This window comes from Melospiza georgiana, chromosome 23 (assembly GCF_028018845.1).
Source record: "Melospiza georgiana isolate bMelGeo1 chromosome 23, bMelGeo1.pri, whole genome shotgun sequence".
NCBI lineage: Eukaryota > Metazoa > Chordata > Aves > Passeriformes > Passerellidae > Melospiza > Melospiza georgiana.
Genome location: NC_080452.1, coordinates 8,650,841 through 8,678,668, shown reverse-complemented (window position 1 = coordinate 8,678,668; position 27,828 = coordinate 8,650,841). Strand labels below are relative to the sequence as shown.

Below are 27,828 nucleotides of genomic sequence, written 5' to 3'. Positions count from 1 at the left end.
TGGACATCAGGAGGAATTTCTCCATGGGAAGGGTTGTTAGCATTGCAAGGGGCTGCTCAGGGAGGTTTGGAGCCCCCATCCTTGGGGTGTCTGAGGAAATCTGGATGTGGCACTCAGGTAGGGATCAATCGATGGTGTTAAGAGAGATTTCCCAGCCTCACTGACTCTGGAATTGTGTGATTCCTATTGGAAAGGCACAGCTCAGCTCTTTCAGTTTCATGCTCCTCTAGAAACCTCCTTCTCCCCACAGGTGCCATTCCTGAGGGATCACGGCATGTCCCTCACCCCAGTGTCACACATCCATCACCTGCCGTGGCACACAGCCAGCCCTCAGCACCTTCAGTACCGCTGCTCCATTACCTTTAATTAAATTCCAACATGACGCCACCGTATTTCAGCCGCTTTCATCGCTTTCTTTAGCGGCGGCAGCAGGAAAAAGCAATTACTGTTCATCACAGCTGTGCCAAAATAAATTTACAAGTCAACGCTTGGGTTTGCTGTTTTAGGTGTGGGGACCCTCCCTTCCCAGGAAATATTTCATGGATCTGGATGCTGGTCCTGCCTGATGTTCTGGCAGAGCTCAGCAACTGGGCAGCGATGATGGAAACACGTGTGGGGGTGGTAGGTGCTTGGGAAAGGGACATTTTTTGGGAGAATGGCCCTAAAAATGTCAGAACATCAGTGTGAGCGAGGCGGGAGCTGCTCCACACAGTGATGGGGGACAACCCATCATCGACACCGGCTCGTCGCGCAGATGAGGCAGCTTTCGCCTTTAGCTTTCCCCGTTTCTCCCGCATTTTCCCGGTCCTGAGGGAGCGGCGCGGAGCGAGAGCTGCGGCTTCCACAGGACACGGAGCCCGCACCCCCTTGACCTTCCCAACATGGCGCCCGCCCCTGCGCCCTTTCCCCACACGCCCCGTGCCCTTCCCAACATGGCGGCGCCAGGGGCCCCTCCCAAGATGGCGGTGTCGCTTCCCGCCCGCGGGGCGCTTCCGGCGGGGCCTGGCGCGGCCATGGCGGAGCTGACGGACGCGGAGCTCCGCAAGGAGCTGCTGGCGCTCGGCTATCGCCCGGGGCCCATCACCGCCACCACACGCAAGGTCTACATCAAGAAGCTGGGCTGCCTGCGGGCGGAGGTGGCGGCGGCCCGGCGCAGCGGCCGCACCGCGCCGCCCAGCCCGGGCCGCTCCTCCGCAGGGCCGTCGCAGGCCTCGCCCTCGCGGCAGCGCTCTGGCTTCACCGGCGCGGCTGCCCGTGAGAGTGAGGAGGAGGACGAGGAGGAGGAAGAGGAGGAGGAAGTGGGGCGGCCGCCCGCGTCCCGCTGGGGGACGTCTGGGGAGAGCGGCGGGCAATCCTGGGGGGACCCACGGGGGTCCCCGCCGGGCCGGGCTGGAGGCATCAGGGTTGAGGGCGGCTCCTCCCGGGACAGCCTGGGGAGGTTGAGCCCTTCGGAGCAATGGGGGACGACTGTGGAGAGAGGTGGCGGTGGGCTGGGGCCATCCCTGGCCGGGCACGGGGGGTTCAGCTCCTCCTCGCAGTGGGACACGTCCATAGAGAGCAGCGGGGGCCTGGGGTCGGACAGGGCCGGGGCGCTGAGCTCTGCGTCCCACTGGGACACATCCAGAGATGTCGCAGAGCACGGCCGGGGGCTCAGCCAGGGGCTGGGGACCACCCTGGATGGGTTTCGGGGCTCCTCACTGCAGTGGGGCGCCTCAGAGAGGAGTGGGGGGCTCAGCAGTGGCCTGAGACCCACCCTGGACAGGATCCGGGGCTCAAACTCCACGTCCCAGTGGAGCCCCTCGGCAGAGAGGAGCGGGGGGCTCGGCAGCCAGGCGGGCTCGGGCTTGGATGGGCTTGGGGGGCTGAGCTCCACACCCTACTGGGGCTCCTCGGCGGGCTCCAAGCCCCTTCCCAGCGAGGAGAAACCCAGGAGCCACTGGGGGACATCGGGAGGGGGAATTGGCTCCTCGGCCAGCTCCAAACCCCTTCCCAGCGAGGAGAAACCCAGGAGCCACTGGGGGACATCGGGAGGGGGAATTGGGGCGCAGAGCTCCCGGGGTGCCTGGGACACTGCGGGCGAGAGGAGGGGGCTCTCCTCCAACAGCTGGTGGAGACGGGAGAGCGAGGTGACCCCCAGCACGCAGTGGGGCTCCTCGGCGGCCCCGGGCAGGTTCAGCAGCCTGTTCAGGAGAGGGAAGGAGGACCTGGCTGCCAGCATTGGGAAGGAGGCAGAGCGGGATGCGGGCAGCAGGGCTGGGGGGCTGATCCGGCGCTTCCCGTGGCGGGCAGCCGGCGATGGGGGGCACGCAGTGACCCCACGGACAGCCCTGCTGCGCTCAGCGCCCCGGCCCCAGCCCGAAGGAAAGGGCAAAGGCCTGGAGTATTACCTGTCCCAGTTCCTCTGCTTCGCCAGCTTGGTGCTGCTGCTGATTTTTCTGGGCATCCTCGTGGTGAAGATGGCTGGGTCAGGCTGGCTGGACGGGAGAGAGGAGAGGTGTACGTGCACTGGTTTAATTCTCGTTTAAACTTTATTCCTCACCTGTCTTCCTGCTTTCCCTTTACTGCTTCCATTCCCATCACATTTATCATTCTCATTGCCATAACCTGACATCTCTGTTTCTGTCCCTTTTCCCATCTCCCCTTTCCTGTGGGGAACCTTGTTAGTCATGGGAAGCAAATCAAAAGTTTGGTTTTTCCAAATGAGTTTGGCCTTCAGTCCCTCAGAGCCGTGGGGTTTATGTGGAGTGCCATTCCTGCTGGACCAAGGATGGATTTTATGGTGTCACAGGAGGTCTGTGTAGTACCTAGGCTGTGTTTTTGATGTTCCCTCTGCCAGCACAGCCCTTTATTCTGTCCAAGAGGGAAATGCAGCAGATCAATTCAGCACTTCAGGTGTGGCAGAGTGTGTCTCTCTCTTCTGTGAGAAATGAAAAGGGGTTTCCCCAGCTGGAACAATTGGAAATGGGGATATTTCAGGCTTTGAGCTGAGCAGAGAAGGGTTTGGGGGCTGTTTTGGGAAGGTGCTGGTCCTGACCCTGGGCACACAGTGCCCTTGGTGTGGGCTGGGAAAGCTGCTGCCTTCCCAAAGCTGGGATGAAGCTGCCCATTGTCACTGCATTGTCCTGGTGTGTGATAGGAGCTCTGGAGGCAGGAGTGGTGCCCGGGTTTGGGTTGTGCCACAGGTGCCAGGAGCTGTTCAAGCCCTGCAGAGCCCAGAGCTGTCATCTGCCCTCCAGGGGGGTTCATTTCCCTCCCTGGCTCTGCTGGGATATTTCAGGTGACCCTGGTGGGCAGCGAGAGGCAGCACTGGAGTGTAAAGATCAGCATGAAGCTTCTCAGACAGGAGCTGTTCAAACATCCAGCCCCAGTTTTCACTCCCCAGCTGAACACATTCATCAGCTCCATCCTTGGGGTGTTTTTCCTCCCAGAGCAGCTCCTGCAGGGGCTCTTTGCATCTCCAGGTGCTGCCAGGGGGAGATGAACAATAGCACAACCAGGCTCTAAGCTGAGCCTGCTTTTAAAAAGATAATTATTTTCTTGATCAAAGCTCTTGTTTGCAGCCAGCTAACTCACCCTCTTCTCTCTCCTAGTTAATCTCTTGCCTGTGGATTGTGACAAAAGAACGGATGATGTAAGCATTTATTTATTTATTCTCAATCTTGTGAGCTCTCACAGAACAGTGATTATTCCAGGTAGTCTGTTCCACCCATAACAGTATCACTGTAAAATGATTAGTTCTGTCGTTTTACAGAAAAATTGGGACTTGATGAGTTGAAATTAATGGGCCAGATGAAGTTAGGAGTGTGTATGAGACTCTGAAAGATAAAAATTTAAATTCCCAATTACATGAATCAATTTCTTTTTGAACAGTTGTACCAGCAGTGTTATTGGTTTGCAATAAAGCTGTTTCCAGCTTTAACAGGGCAAGATTTAATCAGCTAATTCCCTGGGCTCCACTGGGGAGTGCCTGCACAGCCCTGCTCCCTCTGTCAGGATGGAATTTTGGAAAAGCTGGGGCTGCCCCATCCTGGAGGTGCCCAAGGCCAGGCTGGATGGTGGATAAAGTGGCAGCCTGGGATAATGGCAGGATCCTTTCCAACCCAAACCATTCCAGGATTCCCTGTGCTGGTTTGGATGGGATATTGGGAATAAATCCTTCCCTGGGAGGGTGGGGATGGGCTGGGATGGAATTGCCAGAGCAGCTGTGGCTGCCCCATCCCTGCAGGCTGGACAGGGCTTGGAGCAGCCTGGGATAGGGGAAGGTGTCAGGGGTGGAACTGGGTGAGCTTTAAAGGTCCCTTCCAGCGCAGACATTAGAAGGGAGAAGGTTTTGTGTTGGATTCTGAGTTCTGTGTGCTGGGAAGGTCTGGAGGTGATGGATCCATCTGTGGTGGGTCTGAGGCTGGTGCTGCAGGCTGGGCTGTGGGTTGGTGGCACTTCACAGAATCCCAGACTGGTTTGAGCTGGAAGGAACCTTAAAACTCACCCAGAAGATGCTCAGGGTCACTTGTGCCTGCAACATTGCCCTGCTCAGGAGACGTGCCTGGAGCTGTGGTGCAGGACTGAGCCAGACTGCAGTGCTGTGGTTGTGTCTGGTGTTTGAGCTGCACTCCCATGGCACTGATGTGTGTCCCTGTCCCTGTCTGTGCCCTGCAGTTCTGCCAGGCCAAGCAGAAGGACGTGGTGATGGCCATGCTGCACGAGCTCTACAATTACCTGTCCGTGCAGGCAGGTGAGTGCCAGCACATCCCCACCCTGCTGAGCCTGCAGGAGCTGCCTCTCCTGTCCCACTCTGGAGGGGTTTATGGAACAGGCAGTTCCCTTTGAGGACTGCTGAGACAGGCAGGGAATAGGAAAACAGGGAAGGTGGGTTTATTTTTGTGCTGAGTGGTGCTTGGCTGATGCACTCCTGTCACCCTGCCTGGGTGAGTGGGCCTTGTTTGTGCTTGAAGTGTTGGGAGTTTCAGGTAGGATTGGTTGGGTTTGTTATTCTTTTCTACCAACAGCTTGAAATTGTCTTCAGGATAGAGGCAGGAGTGTAAACTGATGTGTTGTTACACATGAAGTGTCCTAAGAAATTGTCATTTCTGCTGAAATGTGGCGGCAGATGTGTGAGTGCCTCTCCTGTTCCTCACCACAGAGTGGGACAGGCTCTCTGAGACGAGGAGCTGACCCAGCACAGTCCCTACTCCAGGAGTAAATCCAGCCCATCACTGCTATTTGGGATGGAGTAGGCTGCTAGAAATCCACTGTATGAGCAGGGACTTGTTCAGCAAGATTCACAGCAGTGGTAATCAGTAAAAGGGCTTCAGTTCCATTTTCTGCATTTCAGACCTCAAGGCTGAAACCTTTGGATACTCAAGCTGCACAGAATTCTAAATCTTTTCAAATCTGACTTTGGATTTCCATCAGATTTACTTAGCACATTTGTTTAGTCAACTTGGTGAGGCAAGATTTAGAGGATTTAGTGCCTTGCCAGCATTTCTGTGCCTGGGTTGGAGGCAGAGCTGGGATTTCAGCTCCTTGGGGGCATTTTGAACACTGATCATTAGCTCCACACCTGATACCTGGTGGCAGCTGTGGTTCTGTGCTCTGCAAGGGGCAGGAGCAATACTTTCCCCCTCATTGTGTGTTCAGCAGCTCTGAAGTGTCAGCTTTGATTGCCCTTATCCAGCAGCAGCTCTGAAGTGAGAGGTTTGATTGCCCTTATCCAACCTCAGTGCAGTGGCTGAGCATTTTATTAATAGTCATCTGATCTGCCTGCAAAATAAATCTCATCCTGGAATCATTTTGCTCAGGGCTGGGGCTGATAGGAAAGGAGAACATTTCTTGGTGTACTTTCAGAGCTTTTTTTACAAACATGATTTTTTTATTTGACTTTTCTTACCAGGTAATTTTGAATGTGGAAACCCTGAGAACCTAAAAAGCAAATGCATTTGGGTTAGTGAGGTGAAGGATCACGTGCTGGTGAGTGGGCTCTGAGCAGCTTTGTTACAAGCCAGTGCTTAGTCTCTTATAAAGCAATAAATAATAGACACTAAAACAATTCACCATCCATTTTGCTTCCTCATCCTGCTTTGATTCTCTCCCATATCTCTCACTTCCCCTTTGGCCAGTCCTGTTCTCAGCAGTTCTTTTGAAAATCATTTTCTCCTCCATCTCTGATTTCACCCCCTGTAAATCTTAATGGTTTGTTGTTTCACTGGAGCCATCAGTCTTGTGCAAGCAGAAATTTCCCTGGATTGAGGGCTGGGCAGAAGAAGGATTTTTCTCTACTGCAGAGTGTCAGGAGACAGACTGCTCTGATCCAGCATTCCATTTCTTTCCTGGTAACCTGTCAGTAAGATTATGTTGTATTTAGTGGTTAGCCCTAACAGTCTGGGATGGTGTTATTTCACTGAGTGCTTCATGCATCATCTCCCCAGTCAGAGGACTTCAGGCCAGGCAGATCTTCAGGCTTAGTTCTCCTCCCTCCAGTTTGCAGAATCCTGATAAGAATGAACCTGGGTTCAGCCCCTGTGGAGTGAATTCTCCCACTGCTGTAATGAAATTGTGTTGGTCAGTATTTTAAATGAATGGAGAGCTAATCTGCTTATGGCTTCCTTTGCACAGAATGTAACTGGCAGTTCCTCACAGAAGTTTGAAGCTGCCCTGCACTGGATCCTGAACAGCAACAAGGATTTGGGAATTTGGTGAGCAGAAACCCCCTATGTCAAAGTTTGGGATCTGCTGATACTGAACAACAGCAGGGATTTGGGAATTGGGTGGGCAGGAGCCCACTGTGTCAAAGTTGGGCATCTGGGGTGGAATTTGGCAGGGTCAGTGGTGCCCTTCAGCTCCCAGAGCTCGTTGGGCTGCAGCAGGGGGGCTGGGATTGGTTGTGGCTGAGCTTGCTGGGCAAACTTCCAAAGGAAAAGCACAGCCCTGCAGCAGGGTGGGATCTGGGCTCCCTCCAGGAGTCTCATTCCCAGCCCAGGCTGTGGGACACAGGTGAGATGCAGGTGGGAGGTCAGGGCTGCTTGTGGCCATCAGTGGTTGTGCTGTGCCTCCTGTGGAATGCTCCTGGTGTCCTCCCCGTGGTCCTGTACCTACAGCTCTTCCTTAACTTGCCCACGAGGTCACTTTTGCCAGAGTGAGCAGCCATCATCACCTTCCTCTGGGGAGCGTGGGCTGCCTCCAGTCTGCTCTAAAGCCTTAACAGTTGTTTGCATTTGCACGTTGCTAAATGTGTCTGTGATTAAGTGAATTGCAGCAGTTGTGGTGCTGGGGTTGGTGGGCAAGCTTGCTGGAATTCCCACTGCTCCATTTGCTGTTAAATATTCCTGCAGCTGCTGCTGTGATCCACGGATCAGACAGCATCTGCTGCTTTGATTCCTGAGCTGTGCAAATTCCCAGGACAGGGCTCAGCTTCCTTAGGGGCAGGGCTGCATTTGTGGGTGGGCTGTGATGCAGAGTTTTCAAATTTTGTGTTTTTATACTCCAGCACATTTCCAGTCAGAAGCTATGGGATACAATATCCTCCCACTTTTTATTTTGTTAATTAGCAGCTCTGCTGGCTGGTCCCCAAACAGCTCTGCTTCCCTGGATCCAGCGTGGCAGCATCCCCAACACCCTGCCCCTGGCATTTTTAACTACATGAGATTATTTTTTAGTTGCTAGTCTGAGATGCAGGACTGAAAATGAGCTTTGCATTGGGTGATTCTGCTGCATGTTTTAAATATTTCCGTGGAATTTGGGTTGTAAATAAGAGCGGGGGGTGGGACACAACTGTGTGTGTGCAGCTCCTGCAGAACCCAGAACCAGCCAAGCTCTCTGCAGTTCCTGAGCTGAGCACCTGTAAATTTGCAAACCTCTTTGTCTAATGGGCTGTTCATAATTAGGAGCTTACAAAATGCAGTGCCCTTTGTTGCATTCCCCTGGATCTGCTGGCTGTCCCTTGCACCCCTCGGCGCCTGTGTGCCCTGGGGATGGCTCAGTGTGGAATGAGCCTGCCTTGGGAGCAGCAGTGCTGCAGGGAGGGAGCTGAGGGCTCTGCAGGGCTCTGTGCTGGTGCTCTGCCACTCTTGGAGCTGCTCCTGCTCCCAGCCTGGCTCCCCCAGCTCCCACTGCTGGGGCTGAGCACTGGCTCTGACTCAGGGAACGTTTCCATCTCTGTGCTGGGAGGTGGGAATCCAATTTTGAGTTCAATCTTGTGCACGCTGAGAGGGGCTGTCAGAGAGGCAGTGCAGGGATACTCAGCATGCCAGTGGGAGCTGCAGGATGGAGCCACATCCATCCTGGAGCCACATCCATCCCTGGCTAAACACCACTCCCCAGATGTTGTGGCAGGAGGCTGTGCCTGGGTGTGGGGGCATTTCCTGCCAGCAGCAGCATGCGCAGCCCGGTTGTTCTCCTTGATTAAAGACTGCAGTTGCAGCCTGCTCTCTTCAATGAGATTTTCTTCCTCTTGCCATCAGGTTGAAAGGCAGGGACCTGTCAGAGCCTGTTTCCAGCGTGGAGGAAGTGTTCTGCCTGGAATCTGCTCATCCCCAGATGGGGCTGGGCTGCCGCTTCCGCCGGGCCATGGTCACGGCCATCATGAACCTGTTCCTGTTCTTCTGGTGTAAGTGGCCCTTGGGGCTCAGCTGCAGGGATGAAGCTCTGTGATCACACATTGCTCAGCCATAGGAAACACCTAACAGAGGTGGAATAAATCTGCTGATGAGTTAATGTCTAATTAACCTTTGTTCTGGCAGCACAGGAGACCCACAGCCCTCCTCTTGTGCTGTGAGTGCTTAAAAGTTGCTTTAAATCAGGCAGCTGATGAGCTCTCTGGCTATTCCTCAAGTGCCCATTATTATGGGCTGCAGAATAAGTGTGTTAACTTACCTTAAGGAGTCAGTTTTTCTTTTTTTCTTGCTCTAAGCTCCCAAGTCCTCCAGCCTCTTTAATAATGACTTGTAGCATTTCAGGGTTGGAGGTTTTATTGGAATAGTCTGTCACGCCTCAGCTGAGACAGGGGTTTTACCCAGCGAGGTGATAACGAGAGCTGTGTGACTGCAGGAGTTTCTAATCCAACCTGACAGGGAGGGGGTGACAAGGGACAGTTCTGTTTATTGCAGACACTCAAGTCCTACTGGGGGCATTGTAAGTGCTAAACCTTCCATACACATCTCCTGCATTTTGGGCTGCCACTGGAGCACCAGGATTTATTTCCCTGTCCAGCAGCTCTCCAAACCTGACAGTCTTCCAGAGTGATCCTTGTAGGGGAGCCCTCTGGCAAAGCCTCCTCTGGGATTTGCAGACCTGGGGCCCTGTGGTTGTGCTGAGGGTTCTTTCCTGAGGGCAGCTCCATGCTGAGGCTTTGCCACCACCTCATCCCACACCCACAGGTGCTCCTGTGCTCCAGGGGGGCAGCACCAAGGGGTTTTTGGGGTGCAGCTGCACTGGGGAGCAAAAGGAATCACTGGGATTTAGTTCCCAGCAGGCCTGGGTCACAGTGTGAGAACTAAAACTGCATCCAGCAGGCACACAGCTGCCAGTTCCTGAATCCCTTTGGTTTTATTCTCCTAGGTCTGATAACTCTCTGGGGCATCCTGCTCTACCTCCGCTATCGCTGGCGCAAGATGGAGGAGGAGGAGCAAGCCATGTATGAGATGGTGAAGAAGATCATAGGTAGGAGCTGTGGGAGCACAGGGAGCCCTGCTGTGCTCCTGCAGGGTTGAGCCCTCACTGCTGTGTCCTCCTGTCCCCCAGCTGTTGTCCAGGACCACTACAAGGAGTGGGAGCGGAATTTGGAGCGTTACCCCTACGTCGGCATCTTCCACGTGCGGGACAGCCTGATCCCTCCTCAGAGCAGGTGAGCTGCTCTGGGCACTCAGGAGGGCTGGAAGCAGCAGCATGGGACTCAGCACAGCTCCAAAATCAATCCCTGCAGCTGCTGGAGCCTTTGGGTTGGGAAAGGCTTGGGCACAGCTCAGGCTGTGCCTGGTGCAGATCAGTGTGCCAGCCCCAGGTAGGTGCTGGGTGCAGTGCCACAGGTGTGTTGTCACTTGTGCAGTGCCACAGGTGTGTTGTCACCTGTGGAGTGCCACAGATGCATTGTCCTTGCTCTGTCCAGCACTACCTGGGTTTGGTTTGCTTGGACCTGGAGCTTCAGGTGTCCTCTGCTTCATCTGCTGGGTATCTGGTGCTGTCTCCTTTCCCAGCCATCCTGCCTGGCTCTCCAGACCAGAGCAATTCCCATGAGCTGAACAGGATATTGGGGCTCCACTGCAGTGATTGTGTGCCTGGAAAGGGGCCAGTTTGAGTTACACAGCTGGGAAGGGAGCTGGAGTGAAATGATTTGGTTTGGTGTTTTCTCAGGTTGGGTTTGGTGTTTTCTCAGGTTGGGTTTGGGGCTGTCTCAGACAGGAGTTGTGGTTGAGCTCATTCCTTTGTGGGTGGTGGGGCTGCAGGACTGGATCCTCATGCTTTGCTCCATTTCTGCAGGGTTATTTCTTGTGTTTTGGTTAAATGGAGCTGCTTTGTCCTCCTGTGAAGTGTTAAACATCCTCCCTCTGTACCAGAAATGATTCCTTTCCTGCAAGGGATGACTGCAGCTGTTTGAGCCATCCCTGGTGTGAGATGCTCAGGACAGCTGGATCCAAAGCTGGGGTGAACATCAGGGTGTCCCCCTGGCTGAGATCTCTGTGTGCAGGACAGGGGAGGGTGATTTGCTCATCGAGTCCCTTTGCAGCACAAATTGAGGCAGAAATTCAGGGCACTGACAGAGCCTCTCATCTTCCCCCCAGGCAGGATTTGTGTGGCCATGCCCTGGTCTGAAATCTCTAAACCAGGGTTTGTTTGATGCCCTTTTCTGCCTGCACAGGGAACAGCAGGCAGCCAAATCCACAAGCCCAGTTGCTGCAGGCACAGAAGCACAACCAGCTCAGGATTCTCATTTATTTTCTTGCTGTTCCTTGCAGAAAGAAGATGAAGAGGGTGTGGGAGAGAGCCGTGGATTTCCTGGCCTCCAACGAGTCCCGGATCCAGACAGAGTCACACAGGGTGGCAGGGGAGGACATGCTGGTGTGGAGATGGACTCAGCCCTCGTACCTGTCGGATTCTGAGCACTGAGGGCAGCAGGAGGAGCAGCAGCAGGGTGGGACCTGGACCCTGTGCAGGCCTCAGGGCCCTCGCTGGTGGTGGGAGGAGCAGGGCCTGGCCCAGGCTGTGCTTGCTCTCACTGCTGGAACTCTCCAAACAAACACGTTCAGGGCAATACTGGCTTGGAAAGAAGATGGGCTTGAGCTGGTGGGAAGCTGGGATTGCACCAAAGTGAGCCTTCCACAGAGACCTGGCTCCCATGGCAAGCAAACAACAACCTACAAAGAGTAACTGCACACCCCTCTCGAGGGCTGGGGGTGCAAAATTTGACCTCAGTTCTGCAAAGGCCAACTGGTGGCAGAGTCCATCAGGGAATGTGCTGAAAGAGAACATTTCCCATGGAAACATTAGGGTGGCAGTTGCAGGCATGTCTTTGTTTGCATTTGTTTTTATCAGTGCAGAGACAATGAGGAAGCACTTGCTGCTTCCCAGCAAGGAAAATGTTTTGTGTTGGCTTCATCCATCCAAAATTGGGAGAGGGGGAATTGGGTGAAACGGGCCTGGAGAGAGGGGGGAGCCTGACGTGCCTTGGTGGTTTGGGCTGGGCTGGGGGTGGTGGAGGAGAGTTTGTGACCCTGTTACACTTTTAAGTCTGCAGTCTGTGTGCTTTTTTATTTTTTGGGGGTGTGGGGTGGGAATTTGGGTGGAAAATAAAGGATATAGGAAGCTTCTAAAGGCGCTTTCCTGTGGCTGCAGCCCAGGAGTGCTCCGTGGCTGCTCCAGAGCAGCTTTGGGAGGCTCTGAGGGCTCAGCTTTGAGCTGGGCAGCTGCAGTGTCTGTGTTTGTGTCAGAGCAGGGAGGTGCCAGCCCTGGGATTGTCGCTGTTCCTGCAGCCCCCTGTGGGTCCCAGGAGCAGCCTGGCTCTGGCCCAGCCCTGCTGCATTGTATCTGTGTCTGTAATCACTTGGTTACTTCAGCTTCTCTTTCTGTCCACTGCAGGAACGTTTGTTTCCCAGGCAATGGCACCAGAGTGTGGCAGTTCAGGCTCGGCAGAGGAGCTGCTGCTCTGCTCCTCCAGGGCTCTGCAGCAGCTCCTGAGGCTGCAGGACCCAAATCCTTTGCTGGCCTCAGGCAGGAGGAGGTGCAGAGTGAAGCCAGCAGGGATTTGAGCCCTGTGGCCCCTGGGGGTTGCTCTCTTGAGGACATCCTGGGGCTGGATGCTCAGATTGCTCCTGTCCCGGGCTCTGGGCTGGCTGAGGGCACAGCCCTGGGCAGGTGATGCCACTCCAGGTGTGTTCCTTGTGCCCGCTCAGCTGGCAGAGCCTGCACCTCTCCCCACGTGGGTGGAGCTGAGCTCTCCAGGGGCAAAACCAGGAGATCTTTCCCATTAAATGGGGAATGTCCTGCATGGAGGGGGCTCTTACGCCAGAGTTTTGGCTGTGGGTGTTTGGGCAGGAGATTCAGCAGCTCTCCTAGGCAAGGACCAGCCCCTTGCACTGCAATAAATTGGGAATAAAGGCAACCTTGATTCTTCCCACATGCATAAAGATCACTGCTGCCAGAGAAATTCTCTCAAACACTGGTGCCTCTGTTCTTAAACCTTTTTAAACTCTTGGTGGGGTTTGGGGGAGCTTTTTTAACCGTCCAGAAGCGCAGAGTCAGGCATTGCTGTCATCCTTTTTGTATTAAACCTGGTTTTGTAGAACAAACTTCAATGGCTTGGTGCTGTTTCTATGTTCCATTTAGCTCTGTAAAAAATCAATATCAAAAATAAATTTATTACCAATCATTTACTACTTTTATTTGTGCTGAGACGTCACAGACTGTCCCAAGTGCTTTTGCTTGGATCAGGTTGAGTTGCAGCTTCTCCCAAGCCCTGGGGTGTGGCAGGAGTGGTTCCCCATTGTGACTTCTGTGGAAAGGGGTGACTCAGTTTGGATGAATTCATCTCATCCCGTGGCTCTGGGTGACAAAGGGGATTTCCAGTGGCACAGGAAGGGGGTGGCTCCATGGCTCCGTGGCCAGCAGGAGCTGCCTCCTCTCTGCCTGCAGTTGTTGCTGAGATTTGGGAACAAAAGGGAGGGAATCAGTGCAAGGCTGGTTCTCCTCAGGCCCCACGTGCCTGCTGGGATGCTCTCACCCAGGTGAGGTTGCTAAGTTACAGCTGGAATGTGTTCCAGGTGAGGCAATGGTGCTGTTGGAGCCATTCCCTGTGCCAGGGGCTGTGGCTGTCACCCCCACCGTGTCCCCTGCTCCATCTCCTCTCTCCAGGCTGGAGCAGCCCCATTCCGTGCCAGACTGCACTGGGAATCCTGGCAGTTTTCCTGGGAAATGCAGGTTCTGCCCCCTGCCCTGCTCCCCTCCCAGCCCCACTGCCAAGCAGAGCTGCTCAGGGCCCTTTCCCACTTTGTTGCAAAGTAAATTTCTCTAATGAAGCACATTTCTATAAATAACTCATCCACTGGAGCTGCTGCATCCCCTCCTGTCAGGGAGGCAAACGTGGCCCAACGAGGGCTCTGAAACGAGCCCAGCTCTTCATCTTTTCCTTTCCTGCTTCCATTTAAAGCCCTTCCCACGGGATGTTTTTCCTGCTGCTGACACGACAGCTGATGCTGCACCTTATTGATGGGCACGGAGTCAGGGCACGGGGCCAGTTCTCCTGGAAAGATCAGGGGAGCTGGGAAGCCAGGCCTGGGGAATCTGGGTCTATCTTTCATCCTTGTTTGATCCCTCTGCTCCTCCTGAGCTGCTTTCTCCCCTCCATTTAGTGGGGATTTCCACACTCTCCAATCCTTATCCCAGCTGTGGAGTTTTCCTCCCCAGCATTTCCCCCATGGGAGCCCCAGGGCTGGGCATGGCTGTGCTGAAGGCCCCAAATTCCTGCTGGGGCCTGGGGGTGAGAGTGGGCACTGTCCCCTGCTTGTCCTGGGTGCTGCCCAGGCTGGCTGTTCTTGTGATGCCCTAAAAAGCACCTGGATCCCGTTTTTATGGGGTGCAGGGGCTGGCAGGAGCCCTGGCACTTGCTGTACAGGACAGGGGGACAGGCTGTCCTTGAGGATGGCAGCAGGGGACAGGGTGGCCCTGGCAGGAAGCTCCCTGGGACTTTTCCATTCCCATCGTGGCTCCCAGCTCTGACGTGTCCCTATTCCCGTTGGCAGGGCTGGAGCTCTGGATCCACACTCACTTCTTGTGGGATCTCAGCACCTCAGGACTGATGTGCAGAGTGACCGAGACCACCCTTGGGGGGCTTGGAGGTCCTGGAATGTTGCCAGAAGTGTCTGGTGGCTGGACTTTGATCCTGCACGGGAGACGACACCTGTATGAGGATGGGAGGATTTCACTGGGTGAATGGTGAAGGGATGGGTTAATTAGAGTGTGAAACACAGGGTTTAGAATCTCGGTACAGGGGGGTCTGGAGAAGTAAGATGGAGGAATTGGGGCGTGTCCTGTCCTCCTTCTTCTTCTTGGCCTCCATCTTCTGTGGTGGTGGTGGCACTTTGGGATTGGTTGTTACTAAAAGTGCACTGGTTAATAAGGGTAAAAGGTATTGGGGAAAATAGGTAAATATTGTATACGTAGTTTTGGGTATAAAGATAGGTGACCGCCCCGGGGGCTCTCAGTGTGCTCATGGCTGGCTGCTGTGCAGACCTCTGTCGGGCCGAGAGAAAATCTTGTAGATAAAAACTAATAAACACTGAAGACCGAGAAAAAACCTGAAGACTCTTTTCGTCCTTTGGAGCACGGGCTGCCCAAGGCCACCCCGAGCCTTTCCAGGCCATAAAAACAGCCAAGAAAGAGACAACCTCCTTCCCAGCTTTGGGCAAGCCCCAGCCTTCCCCTCCTTTTGCCCACACCCTTCCCTTGCCACAGAGGGGTTTGGTGTCCCCTGTCACCCCCTGTGCCTCTCCTGCTGCATCTCCCCGGGTGTTTTGGGAGCTCTGGGAAGCTCCATCCCTCTCCCAGTGTCACCCCACTCTGCAGGGAGGTGACAAACCCGAGCTGAGGGGGGGAATTCTGTGGAAAACAGATGGACACAAACAACTCGGCGGTTGTTTTCCTGGAGAGCCGATTTCCCAAGGCAGCCGGGGCGTGCAGCCGGCTCCTCTCGTTCTGTTCCCTTCCCCTCACACGCGGCTGTGCCCTGTCCCAGCCAGGCTGTCCCTCCCTAGCACAGCCCCCTGGAATGTCAGCTGGACATTCCGGGCTCCTGCCAGCGCCACCGCACTCGGGCCATGCCCAAATGCTCCCTCATTGCTCCCTCTGGAGCTGCAGGCAGAAGCAGTGAGAAGCCCGGCCCAGGCAGCCCCCGGCGGGCACCGGCAGCCCCAGGTGAGCTCCGGGCTGCATCCCAGGGCAGCAGGGATGGGTCAGGGTGGGCACGGCTTTGGAGGTGCCGGGGAGGGTGGCAGGAAGGTTCTGGCCGGTGGGAAGGGGTGGGAGCAGCAGGGACAGGCGGCACTTGGGGCTGGAGGGAATGTCTGCAGTGACCATGGAGCTGGTGGCTCTCAGTTCTCCATGGTGGAATGGCTGGGGAGTGTTGGGCTGGGAGGAGGGGAGGGAGGTGCTGTGGGTGGCAGAGAGTGGGCATGGGGGTGACGGAGCCTGTGCCCTTTTCTGCAGAGTGTGGTGGCACCAGATCCTGTGGTGGCGCCAGATCCTATGGTGACACCATGTCCGTGGTGGCACTGGGTTCTCTGGTGTTAATGTGTCTGTGGTGGCGCCGGATCCTATGGTGACACCGTGTCCGTGGTGGCACTGGGTTCTCTGGTGTTACTGTGTCTGTGGTGGCACTGGATCCTGTGGTGGCATTGTGTCTTTGGTGGCACCATGTCTGTGGTGGCACCAGGTCCCAGCTCTGGGACTCCATGCAGGGCTGGTTGTGGCTCCAGGTGAGCTCCAGCACTGGGAGCTGTGCACACACAGATCTCAGCCACAGATCTCAGCTTTTCTTGCCTTTTAATGAAGCAAAGAATCAGCAGAGCAGGGCTTGGAACCGACTCTGGAGCTCTGGGACGCTCCAGGAGCAGGGAGGTGACCACGAGGGGTGACACTGACAGCACAGGCCTGTGCACAGAGCTCTTGTTTTTAGAGGGATTTTGCATTTTAATATTCCTGGGTGTTTCTGGCCTGGCTGTGCATTGCCCTGGGGCCACTCGAGTCCTGTTTGGGGTGGGATGGGATGGGTGGAATAGGGTGAATGGGGCAGGTGCCACTCAAAGATTAGAGAATTGAACGTGCCCAGTTCCCTTTGGCTTGGTTTGGAGCTGGAACAAACAGCCTGTTTCACTGAGACTCCTCTGACATTTGGCCCTGCCTGGGAGCAGGGTGGGAGGTGACAGTGCCAGGGGAGCAGCGCTGTCCCCAGCACTGGGACAGAACTCATCCAGCCCTGCCAGGAGCAGGGACACCTTCCGTGGTTTCCCCAAATCCCCATCCCTCTCCTGGAGAATGGAATATTTTATTTCTCCTCTATGGAGAGGAATGTTCTCCATATCCTCCTTCCCTGGTATTTCCTGGCTCACCTCCACCTGCAGCACCTGAGCTGCTTTTCCTTTAGCTGGAGGAAAAACGCTGACAGATTCTGGTTTTTCTTGGAGGCTCTGGATTTATCTGTAATTCTGTGTATTTTTAGTGACGTAAATATCTCCTGGCATTTGCGATACCTTGAGCCAGTGGAAGTGATTTATTTCCAGTGTCTTGTTTCAGGGGAGCTCAGTGTTCACAGGAACATTTATCTGCTCCGAATGGATGAGCTGCTTCCCAGCAGAAACTCCCAGAAAAGAACCTCCTTCTCCTACAGCAAATCCTGCTCCGAGTTTTGCTCGGGAGAAAACATTCGGGAGCTTTATCAAATTGTGGATGGTTTTTCCCCAGCTCCCTCCTCAATGCTAAGGTTGCCAGAGCTGTCAGGGGGTTGTGGCAGCAGAATCTGAGCCTTGGACAGTCTCAGAAGCAAGAAAGGATTTAAGTCATGTTGTTTCCTGCTCCAAAGAGGTGTTATGACAAATCCGCTTGCTGTTGGCTTTTCTCCTTCTTTTTAAGGATGGGAGGAAGGGGGGGCGCAAAGCCACACAAAACAAACCGCAACAAACCTGCGGCTCCTGAGGCGGAAAATCCTCTTTAAAAATTGCCACAACTTAACAAAATGCTTTTATTAACGCCCAGGAAAGCTCCGAGGAGCCGCTGGAAAGCGCTGGGCTCGGGGGCCTGGCTTTGTTCCTTGGGGAAAGGTAATTGTAGAGCAGGAATTCCTCTCCCAGGAGGAAAAATGGGAGGGGAAAAACCCCACCCTGGGGGAGATAAAGCAGCGTTGGGAGGTGGGAGTGGCTCTTCCCTGCCTTCAGCCCACCCCATCCCACTGCTCCAGGTGGGGAACAAAGCAGGAACCTGCCCCAGGTGCTTCTCCCTTGGGGTTAATCCCAGCAGGGGAGATTTAAGCATCACGGAAAATCCGAGTTGGAAGGGACCCAAAGGGATCCGAATCCTCAGCTCTGGATCCTTCCTGCAGGACGGGAATAGTCCAGCTCCAGGGAAAGCCCTTCCCACAGAGCTCTGCCCACCCTGGGAAGCTCCAGGTGCCTCCAGGAGGTGCCACCACCCCTGGCAGCTGCACGAGGAGGGGTGGCAGCGCTGCCCGGGTCACATCTGTCCCCTGGGGCTGGCAGGGGTGGAGCTGCTCAGCTGGCAGCACATCCTGGAGGCTTTCCTGGCACAACTGGATCTTGCAAAGGCATCCTTGTCCCCTGCACTGGGGTTCTGCTGGCAAAAATGGGGTGCAAAGCTCCCCCACAGGCTGTGCTGAAGCTGGAGCAATCAGGAGAAAGGGCCTGTGCTGCCATGGACCTCTCCTCAAATGATGATTTTCATAATTTTTTCCCATTCCTGTGAGTCTGGGATGTGGAGTGTCCATCTCTGGTATGAAGCCAGCACCAACATCAGCTCCTTTTTGCCATTCTTGGTGCCTGTGGGATTCAATGGATTTAATTCCTGATGTGCAGGAGCCATCCATGGGTTTCCTGTGAGGAATGGAGAAGGAGCAGGTGTTGGTGGGTGCTGCTGCTGGGGATGCACCAGGGATGTACTCTGTGGTTTTCCTACTCTGCTGCTTTAGAGCTGAGACTTGCTGTAAGAATCAAGAAGGAATTTCTGGAATCAGGCATGGATGGATGTGCTCTGTGGTTTTCCTACTCTGCTGCTTTAGAGCTGAGACTTGCTGCTGTCAGAATCGAGGAGGAATTTCTGGAATCAGGCATGGATGCATTGCTGGGGGAAGGATGGAAATCTGGGTGTGAGCCCTGTGGGTGCTGCTGAGACACATCCACAGCCCCTGGTGTGTGTCAGCCTGGGAAGGAAACGCTGCTGCTGCTGCTCGGGGGTTCAATGACAGGGAATGTCCCAAACAGATTTCTCTGGAAGCTGCAGGAATTGCTGCTCACCCCTCCTGCACTGTTGGAGAGCAAGGGAGCCCCTGGGGACTTGCAGGGGCTTTGCAGCAGCTCTGCTGTGCAGGGAATGTCCAAGGGAAGGCCTGGCACCATCCTGGCACGGCCTGTGGGACAAACTGGGGGTGTTCCACAGCATCACTGCAGTGTGTTAATCCCTGATCCTGCTGCCTTGATGAGGTCACTGCTTTGATTCACAGCTCTGCTGATCGCTGTCTCCTGTCCCCAGCAGATCAAAACCGGGCTTCCCTGGACTCTCTGTGCCAGCCCCTGGGCACTGACAGATCCCATCCCACCCAGCTGCTGGGTGACCCCTCTCCTCTAATTCCTTCATTCCCTCTGTTTTGCAGATCCCATCGGTGAAAGAGCAGCGTGGAGGAAAACCCAGCGTGGGGAGAACAGCAGAGTGGGTGAAAGCTGGCCCGGCCCTGCCCGTGGCAGCCTGTGTTTGCCAGCTCCGTGTGCTGCTGCTGAGGGGTCTGCAGCCCCCCGGGCTGTGCCCGGCACCATGGTGGGTCAGAGCCCTGCCAAGCCCAGGGCTGCTGTGCTCCTGCAGCCCTTCGTGCACCAGGTGGGAGGCCACACCAGCATGCTGACCTACGATGAGCACACCATCTGCAAGCCCCTGGTGTCGCAGGAGCTGAGCTTCTACGAGTCCCTGCCCCTGGCCATGAGGCAGTTCACGCCTCAGTACAAAGGTAAGGGGAGCACAGAGCCCTCACCCTCCTAAAAACCATCCCCAGCTGCTGCAGTGGGGCCTTTCCAGGCACTGAGGGTTTTCCTCTGAGTTTTCCCCATCCCTGACCCCCTTTCCCAGCTGAATCTCTCAGCCCCTGGAATGCAGCACTGGGAGAGCAGCAGCATTTTTTAAAGACATCCTCCCTCCCTTCTCTTTCTTATTCCTTCAGTATTTTCTGCTTTTACTGCCAGGCTTGTGCTGCTCATAAAGCTCCTGACCCTGGCTTTTGGGGGAGGCGAGAAGCTCGGTTGTCACGTAAAAACTTAAAATATCTCTTGGTCCTTCGGCGTTACAGCAAAGAGCTCAGCCAGCTACGGCTCCAGTGTGCTTCCAGCCCAATCTCTCCCTTTCCCAGAAAGTCAGGGGCCTCTGCAGATTTATGGGACAATATTAAAAAGATGCTTAAGGGAGAAAAGTTTCCTCTGAGTGGTTTCCTGTGGCAGGAGCTGGGGTTTGGTGCTGCAGCACTGGGCCCTCGCTGATAAAGCTGTTAAACAGTCCCAGTTTAACCAGTCCAGGGGTGCCCTGGTTATTCAAACCTTTATGTCTTCTCCTATTTCAAATCCCAGAGAATTTATGATGAGGGGTAATTAAAAAGCAATTCTCCAATCTGGCATTGGGCCCAGAGGTTTATTCCTCTCCTGGCTGTCCCAGGCAATTAAAGAGGTGGAACACTTTCCTGTGAGGATGATGAGGGGGATGATCCTCCCTCCATCCCCCATGCACACGTATCCATGTACCTCATCTCTATTTCTGGGCTGTGGGAACCATTATGTAATGGTCACATTCTGTGCAACGGTGACATTCTGTGTAATGGTGACATTCTCCACAATGGGGATCAAATATCATTCGAGCTTCACTCCAAGCCTGTGGCTTTTCCTGCTGATCTCACCCATATCAGGCACTTTGGTGACCTCAGGACCGACTTTTATCCCCTTTGAAGGCTCTGTCTTGTCCCACTTGGGCTCCCAGGGGATGCTGGGCTTGTTTTCCAGCCCAGTTCTGCTCAGGTTCCCAGCGCCCTCAGCCGTAGATGAATGTGCTTGTAAACACAAAAATAAACCCACAAGAGCAGAGTTACAGAGTGAAACCTCCTGAGAGCCTCTGGATGCCACCAGTGTGGTGACAGCACCCAGAAATACCCTCTGGCTCCTGGCTGGTGCCGGCAGGAGGGGCACTGGGGTGTCAGTGACACCAAAGGCAGCACAGACGGGCACCCCAAGGCTTTGCAGAGATGTTTGCCCACTGCAGCAAAGGAGGAGCTCTGGGGGTTGTCTGCCACACACAGGTCATGGCAGGACACCTGCAAACCCCCGTGGAATCCCCCCAGGAGACAAAAAAGCACTTTCCAGGCTGAGCTGTAGGTTTTTTGAGGACTGAATTTCCAGCTGGGAGGAGGGAGAGGATCACATTCCCTTCCAATTTAACGCTCGCTTCTCGCCTTTGAAAATCTCCCCATTAATTTTCATATTAATGGCTGATAGTTAACAACTCTTATTTTCACGCTATATATAAGATTTTTGGGGCCAGCCCGTCAGCACTATGCAAATGAGCACAGCCCTGCTGACTGCAGGCAGGAACTGGGACAGTTTTTAAGGTTATGGTGTTTGCAATCGAGGGCTCTGGTCGCCTCCCCGTGACTTTTTAAAATGGAAAAGGCTTTGATTTAGGGAAAGACATGCTGGCTTTTTTTTTTTTTTTTTTTTCCATGCCTACATCCCCTGAAAATGTGAAGCAGTCATCCAGGCTGAGAGGAGATTTGTTTGCTCTCAGAAATATGGATTTTTTTAAGAATAGGACTCAGGGAAAAGGTAATGCTGGAGCCTGAGCAAGATGGAACTCCCTGAGCTCACCACAGAGGGCTGGGAGGGCTAAAAATATTCCTTTTTTGCCTTAATGAAGGTTTGCAGCCCCTCAGCTCCCTTGGCAGAGCAGCCTGGGTAGATTTCCCCCCATTTCTGTGTAAAGCCAGCCCATTTAACCCAGCCTGTTCACAACAATGCTGATTGTACAGCAGAAGGGACCAGGAATGACTTGGGGAGGGAAAAGCATCCAAACCCAAGGTTTGGGGTGCAGGACCTGAGGAGGGATGAGCACCCCAGTGCAGTGGGGATGGCTTCAGGGACAGTTCAGGTGGGGGAACCCCCGAGGCAGGCACAGGAGTCAAAGCCTCTGCTCGGTGTTTGCTCTTGGAATGGAGAGAAGGGGCTTTGCACCTTTATTTGCTTTGGCACCTTTGCTTGGGAGAGCAGAACTGTTTGTTAAACTGCTGAGATCACCTCCCCACATGCCCAGCAGACCTGGGGAAGATGCCCTGGGCACAGCTGGATCCAGCCCAGCTCCCCATGCCCTGAGCTGGGCTCTTTCCAGTGCTGCTTTTGCTGGTCCCACTGCCCTGTCCCTGGTCCCTGTCCTCTCTGGGAGCTGGCAGCTCCCCAAGCCCCAAATCACAGAATGAACCAGGCTGGAAAAGACCTTTGAGACCACCAAGTCCAATCTGAGACCTCACCTAAACCACAGCACTGAGTGCCACACCCAGCCTTTTTTAAACACATCCACAGTGACTCCACCACCTCCCTGTGCAGATGATTGCAGTGCCCAATGACTTTTTCAGTGAAGAATTATTATTTTTTTAATATTTAACCTAAACTTCCCGTGGTGCAGCTGTGCTCTGAGACAGCCCCGGAGCGTGGGGAGGCTCAGGGAGCCGTGGCAGAGCTGTGGGAGCAGGGCTGGCGTTATCAGCCCTTCCCAGAAAGGTCAGAGTCACTTGAGACGCGCAGCCAGCCAGGCTCGTGTCGGGCTAAATCCGTGCTGGACTGGCTGGCATTTGAGCCCTGTGATTCCTGTCAGAGTCAGGGAAAATTGCAATGTTCAAATGCAGAATGGTGTTTTAAGCATTCAGGGTGGAAAAAAATAACCTCCAGGCACAGTCCTGGTCCTTTGAGGGCACAAAAACAGGACGGGTGACGCTCCAGCTCCCCGTGGGATATCTGGGTGCTGGTTTTGGTGCTGGGGGAAGGACACGGCCATGACAATGTGTGGGCAGCACTGCCAGCCCATGGCCACGTCCCTGCCCTGCTCCCAGGGCTCTCCAATGAAAAGAAGCAGTTGGCACGCTGGGTGTCCTTGGAAAATGCCTTGTCCTCAACCCTCCCTTTGCCTCCTGCCAATGAAAAGTGTTTCCAGCCTTGTGCTGTCTTTAAAAAGCACTTAAATCCCTTGTGATAAATAAACTGGGAGCTCCTGTTCTGGACCGGGGGGCTTTTCTGGGTCACCTGGGGCACAGCAGAGCTCGGAGGGGTGGAGGACAAAGGAATGTGTGGTTCAGAGGAGGCAGATTTCAAACTGACCCTTGAGAGGGGGAACACTTGAAAATCCTGAGAGTATTTTCCAGGGTCTCAGCCTAATGATGCTTTATTGGGCTTGAAATCAGAGTGGGATCAGTGAAAGGCCACCAAAACACCAGGTGGTGACCAGGCCTACATGATACTCTATGGGCTCACCTCTGTCTCGTTTGTTCTCCCCTCTGTCCAGGCATTGTGTCCGTGCACCTCAAGAAGGACAGCCTGGGCAACCTGACCCTGATTGCGAGCCCCGGCCTGGGCCAGCCCGACACCTGCGGCCGCCTGGACAGCGCCGGGGGTGACCCCGCTGTCACCTTGTGGCACAAATGCAAGTGGAGCCACACCCAGGTCACCAAGACCTTCAAAGACAGGTGAGGGTCCCTGCAGTCCTCCTGGCTGGCATCTGCCCCTTGGATGGGTTTGGGATGGGTTTGGTGGGCCAGCTGTGGGTTTAGGGCAAAAGGGCCCAGCCAAGGTGAAGAACAGCAGAGCCAAGCCCTGTGTGTGTGGTTCTGCTCTTCCCTGGTGTGGGGACAGAGTGAGGTGGATCTGGGATGTTGTTGTTCAAATATCTGCCTCAAATTCTGCTCTAAACCCCATTCCTTGGAGCACAGCAGGCTCCAGGAGAGGAGAGGCCATGGGAGAACAGTCACTGAGCATGGAATGTCCCTTTGCTGGCAACAGAGGGGCTTCAGTGCCATGCCATCCCATCCCACTCCATCCCATCCCATCCCAGGGAAGAGCTCTCCCAGGAAGGCACCCAGTGCTCCCAGCCCCTCTGCCTCACAGAGGTTTTTTGCAGGACATCCTTCATCCCAAACTGGTTCAGAGCAGCCCTGGGCCACCCGGGACTGGAGGTGGAAAATCCCTGCTGCCTTTGGAGTGATGGCAGTGGTGGAGTTGGAATGAGCAAGACCAAGGAATGACCCCCCCAAGGCGACCAGATCTTCTCATCACTCTTTCCCTCCCTCCCCTCCTTGGAGCCAGCCTTTCCAAATTGGGAATCATTCCCATTGTTGGACCATTTGCCTGTGCTGTGCCCATTAGGTGGATAAATAGAGATCCCTGGCAGCTGGGGCTGTGAATGGCTTTTCAAGGGAGCCAGCACACTTTAAATTATAATGAAAGAAAAGTATTGGCAGGCAGCAATAGCTGGCTTTCTGAAAATTACTGTTATGGAGTAACAAAGGATCTCTGCAGGTTGGGTATGATCAATATGGTTCCTTTGAGAGTCCCTGAAAATCCACCTTATCAAGTTTGAGGCTCTACAGGAAAAGAAAAAAATAGAGAAGAGAATATTCTCCTCTGGAGCTTATAAACCTGACGTGTCCCTTTGTGTGCTTTGTCTAGCTGCCCTGGGAAGGTGCTTTTGAGGACAGACCTGCAGTACCACACAGATTCCCTTTTGGAGGATGCAAATGGGAAGCAGGCAGAAAGGAAGAGCTACAACCCCTGGGGACTGCACTGTCACCGGCAGCACCTGAACCGCATGTCCTCCAAGCACAACGAGAACAAACTGCATCGTATCCTTTCTCCTCCCTCCCCTCCAGCACAGATAACAGCTGGGAATCAGCGTAGGGTTTATTGCAGGGGAATGCATCCCATCCTTTGCACAAACTCTGGGAAAATAAGGAATATTCTCTGTTACCTTGTAAAAAAAAAAAAAAAAAAAAAAAAGAGAAAGAAAAAACCACATTTCCCATAAAGAGTTCTCAGCAGAAGTCAAAGATCCCCTTGGCATGCATTTAAAAACACAACTATATAGGAATTAGCAGCTGCCTCGCCTTTTATTTTCCTATTACACTTCATTACCCACCAGTCATGTGAGTAATAGAGTTTAACAACTTCCCCCACCCACCGGAGCGAGCTCAGCACCTAGGGAAGGTGTCAGAGTGACAGCCCAGGGCTACGGTGTCACTGGAGAATGGAGCTGTTGGGGCTTTAATTGGTAGGGCTGTAGTACAGTAAATTAACTGGAATTGGCAGCGAGAGGCCCATAGCAATGACACGTCGGAGAAATTGGCTGAGAAAGTCTCATTACAGTTGTGAGCTGCTCTGGAGAGTGTCAGCAGTTGCTTTGATTTAAGGCCTCTTTCAATTAGAATTTCAAAGTACTGGGTTTCCCTTAAGTCGCGCTCAGAGTTTCTCCTGCTGGAAAACGTGGTGTCCAAGTACAGCTACCCCTGCATCCTGGACCTGAAGATGGGCACTCGGCAGCACGGGGATGACGCCTCAGAGGAGAAGAAAGCTCGGCACATCAAGAAGTGTGAGCAGAGCACCTCGGCCTCGCTGGGCGTGCGCATCTGTGGGATGCAGGTAAAGCCTCCATCCCCTCAGGGTGTTGGTTCCCCCCTTGGTTCCTCGCTTGGAGCCAAGCTGGAACCTCCAGGGGCTCTTGGCTGGTGTGAATTGAAGGAGTTTTATTCTCTTTTCACCCCGAACACAGGCTGTAAAATGTGGGAATCATTAAAATCAGAGGGTTTTGGGAAAGCTGCAAAAGGCAGGCCTCAGAAACAGCAGCACTGTGTTAGAGATAAGCAATAGCCTTAAGATTTGACAGCAGATATATAAGAAGTAGAAAGTAAGGACAAATAGAACAATGGTTTGTGTATTGTTTTGTCTGACCACAGTGTGTCAGTGTCAAATGTTAACCACCAAAGTAGTTATATAAGTTTAGAGTTAGGCACTAATTTGGCAGCACAGGATTTGAAAAACATTAAGGCTAAAATCTTTATTCAGTGTCACTGGCAGCGGATCCCTATCCGGAAGCTTGGGCTAATTGGGGTGTTGTTGGTTATGGTCTTGGGATAGGGTTGGTTATGGTGGTGGGGCGTGCTATAGGGCATGTGAGGCATCATTCGTGAATCCCTCACAACTCAGGATGATTTCATGGATTATTCCTCCGTTCCCTTGCAGGTCTACCAGGCAGACACCGGCCATTTCCTGTGCAAAGACAAATACTACGGGAGGAAGCTCTCTCCGGAGGGATTCCAGCAGACCCTGCGGCAGTTCCTGTGCAACGGGAACCAGCTGAGGACAGACCTGCTGGAGCCCATCATCCTGCGCCTCAAGGCCCTGCTGGCCGTGATCAGGAAGCAAAGCTCCTACAGGTTCTACTCCAGCTCCCTCCTCATCATTTACGACGGGCAGGAGCACAAGGAGGGTGTGGATCAACACCTCCCCTTCCCAAAAACTCACAGCACAAACCCCTCCAGGGTGGATGTGAGGATGATAGACTTTGCACACACCACCTTCAAAGGCTCCAAGAGCAACCCCAACCCCACCCCGTACGATGGGCCGGACCACGGCTACATTTTTGGCTTGGAGAACCTCATCAAAATCCTTCAGAGCCTGTTGGAAGGGAAGTGAGAATTTCTGTGATTTCCTAATGACTGATAGCCCTGAAAATCCCTCCTGGGGTCGGCTGTGTGGGACCCTCCAGCCGCTGGATGTGGCACGGAACGAGCACATATCAGTCGGGAAGTGCTGAAAATTTTCCGTGTGCCGTCACTGAACTGAAGCGTGGAAAGCAGAGAGCTGGAAGAATCTGCTCTCTCTGCCATCCATCAGAAGATTTATTCTCCTTTCTGGTTTTACTGCTGTCCTTGATTTATTTGTGAGCCAAAGAAAGCATTACTTGGGAAAAGTCTTAATGATAAACCAGGAGATGCTCGCCCCGCAGCCGAGCGGGAGGAGGGGGTTTGAGGCAGGAATGAACAGATGGAGCTTCCATTTGGAACTTCCCTTCCTGCTCCTGCTCAGGTGGGAGGGAAAAACACCCTCCAACCTTCCCAGTGCCCCTGGCTGGGATTCTCTGTGCGCGTGTTCAGACCAAGAGCTGCACCTCACCAAGCTTTAACATCCCTGTGGGGTTAGAACAGGGAATTTTCCACGGATTTCCTATGAAAGAGGCTCCACTGGGGCTGGAGGTGTGGGAATGCAATGACTCTGTCAGGTATCAGCCACAAAAAACATTCACATCAAGGGATTTTTGCTTAAAAAATACAAGAAAAAAGGAAAAAAAACAGTGTGAGATTGAGTCAGGGACTGGACGTCAAAGGTCACCCAGAAATTCTTTGATACAAATATTGTGTGTGTGTATGTGTGTGTGTGTGTGTGTGTGTGTGTGAAGGAGACAGTAACAAAAGACTCTAAAAATAATGTTTACAGCTTTTGTGGACAGATTTTATTATCATGATGGAACAAACACAATTCCTTCCTGCATGGTGTGGGAAATCTGAAGGAGAAGTCCTTGCACAAGGAACAGAGCTACAGAACTCCATTACTGGGGAGAGGGGATAGAAATAAAATTGTGGAAGTAAGTCCCACCATTGTCCATCTCTTTTTCCCCTCCTGCAGCATCCTTGAGGTACATTTATCCTTTGTTTAAGTCCATCATTTTTTTAAGAGAGCTGTTATTGCCACGGGTTTAAACACCAGATCCCAAGGGAGACGCTTCACTTGGATTTACAGCACAAAGCTGGGGAGCTGCTCCAATTTATAGTTGGAAAATTTAAGACATCTGGCCCAGTTGTGTGTTTTGCTTGGCCCTGACTCCACCTGGGAAGACTCTTGTTCAGTGTTGGGTCATTGCGTGACCACAAATTGTAAAAAAAAAAGCCACAGACACTCAATTTCAATAGGGGTTGAGCCACAGATTGTCCTGGCTCACAGCAGAAGTCTGTGATAAGACTTTGTGGCTTTGTGGATGAGTTTGTACAGAGCCACCTGAGCATTCTCAGGGAGCACAGCAGGACATGGATGGAGAAGGGTCTGGGTGTGACACCACAGCCAGGACGGCTTGTTGGGCAGCCCCTCACTCTTCATTGCTGCACAGGAAACAATTTGTTGGCTGAATAATTAGAAAAATCTCCATGTCTCCTCCCTTTTCACCCTTCATACACCTGCACAGTGTGGCTGCCCCATCCCTGGCAGTGTCCAAGGCCAGGTGGGACGGGGCTTGGAGCAACCTGGGATAGTGGGAGGTGTCCCTGCCATGGCAGGGGGTGGGACGAGATGGAATTTAAGGTTCCTTCAATTCAAACCATCTGGGAAGGGTCTGGATCATCAGGGGGGGCCTGAGGGAGCTGGGAAGGGTCTGGATCATCAGGGGGGGCCTGAGGGAGCTGGGAAGGGTCTGGAGCAGGAGAGGCTGAGGGAGCTGGGAAGGGTCTGGAGCAGGAGAGGCTGAGGGAGCTGGGAAGGGTCTGGAGCCCAAGGAGGGGCTGAGGGA

At 53.7% G+C, this 27,828-nt stretch overlaps 2 protein-coding genes across 2 annotated transcripts; both read left to right on the top strand.

Moving 5' to 3' along the window:
- The first annotated feature begins 1,013 nt into the window (after nucleotides 1-1,013).
- LEMD2 (LEM domain nuclear envelope protein 2) lies at nucleotides 1,014-12,854 on the top strand. The gene is made up of 9 exons (XM_058039937.1): nucleotides 1,014-2,496; nucleotides 3,591-3,631; nucleotides 4,657-4,732; nucleotides 5,891-5,967; nucleotides 6,613-6,692; nucleotides 8,457-8,602; nucleotides 9,553-9,654; nucleotides 9,736-9,838; nucleotides 10,947-12,854. The coding sequence occupies exons 1-9, from the start codon at nucleotides 1,014-1,016 to the stop codon at nucleotides 11,095-11,097; spliced, it is 2,259 nt and encodes a 752-aa protein (XP_057895920.1). The 3' UTR covers nucleotides 11,098-12,854.
- Nucleotides 12,855-15,299: 2,445 nt separating this feature from the next.
- Nucleotides 15,300-25,964, top strand: IP6K3 (inositol hexakisphosphate kinase 3). The gene is made up of 6 exons (XM_058039874.1): nucleotides 15,300-15,396; nucleotides 18,860-19,207; nucleotides 22,786-22,966; nucleotides 23,946-24,118; nucleotides 24,736-24,911; nucleotides 25,512-25,964. The coding sequence occupies exons 1-6, from the start codon at nucleotides 15,300-15,302 to the stop codon at nucleotides 25,962-25,964; spliced, it is 1,428 nt and encodes a 475-aa protein (XP_057895857.1).
- Nucleotides 25,965-27,828: the final 1,864 nt, after the last annotated feature.

What these genes read in the sequence shown, in the direction of transcription:
- LEMD2 (XM_058039937.1), top strand. Translation starts at nt 1,014, where the DNA reads ATGGCGGAGCTGACGGACGCGGAGCTCCGCAAGGAGCTGCTGGCGCTC. An exon ending in GTGACAAAAGAACGGATGAT is followed by an intron (nt 3,632 to 4,656) that starts GTAAGCATTTAT and finishes TGTGCCCTGCAG; the next exon opens with TTCTGCCAGGCCAAGCAGAA. An exon ending in CCTGTTCCTGTTCTTCTGGT is followed by an intron (nt 8,603 to 9,552) that starts GTAAGTGGCCCT and finishes TTATTCTCCTAG; the next exon opens with GTCTGATAACTCTCTGGGGC.
- IP6K3 (XM_058039874.1), top strand. Translation starts at nt 15,300, where the DNA reads ATGCCCAAATGCTCCCTCATTGCTCCCTCTGGAGCTGCAGGCAGAAGC. An exon ending in GCGGGCACCGGCAGCCCCAG is followed by an intron (nt 15,397 to 18,859) that starts GTGAGCTCCGGG and finishes TCTGTTTTGCAG; the next exon opens with ATCCCATCGGTGAAAGAGCA. An exon ending in GTTCACGCCTCAGTACAAAG is followed by an intron (nt 19,208 to 22,785) that starts GTAAGGGGAGCA and finishes CCCTCTGTCCAG; the next exon opens with GCATTGTGTCCGTGCACCTC.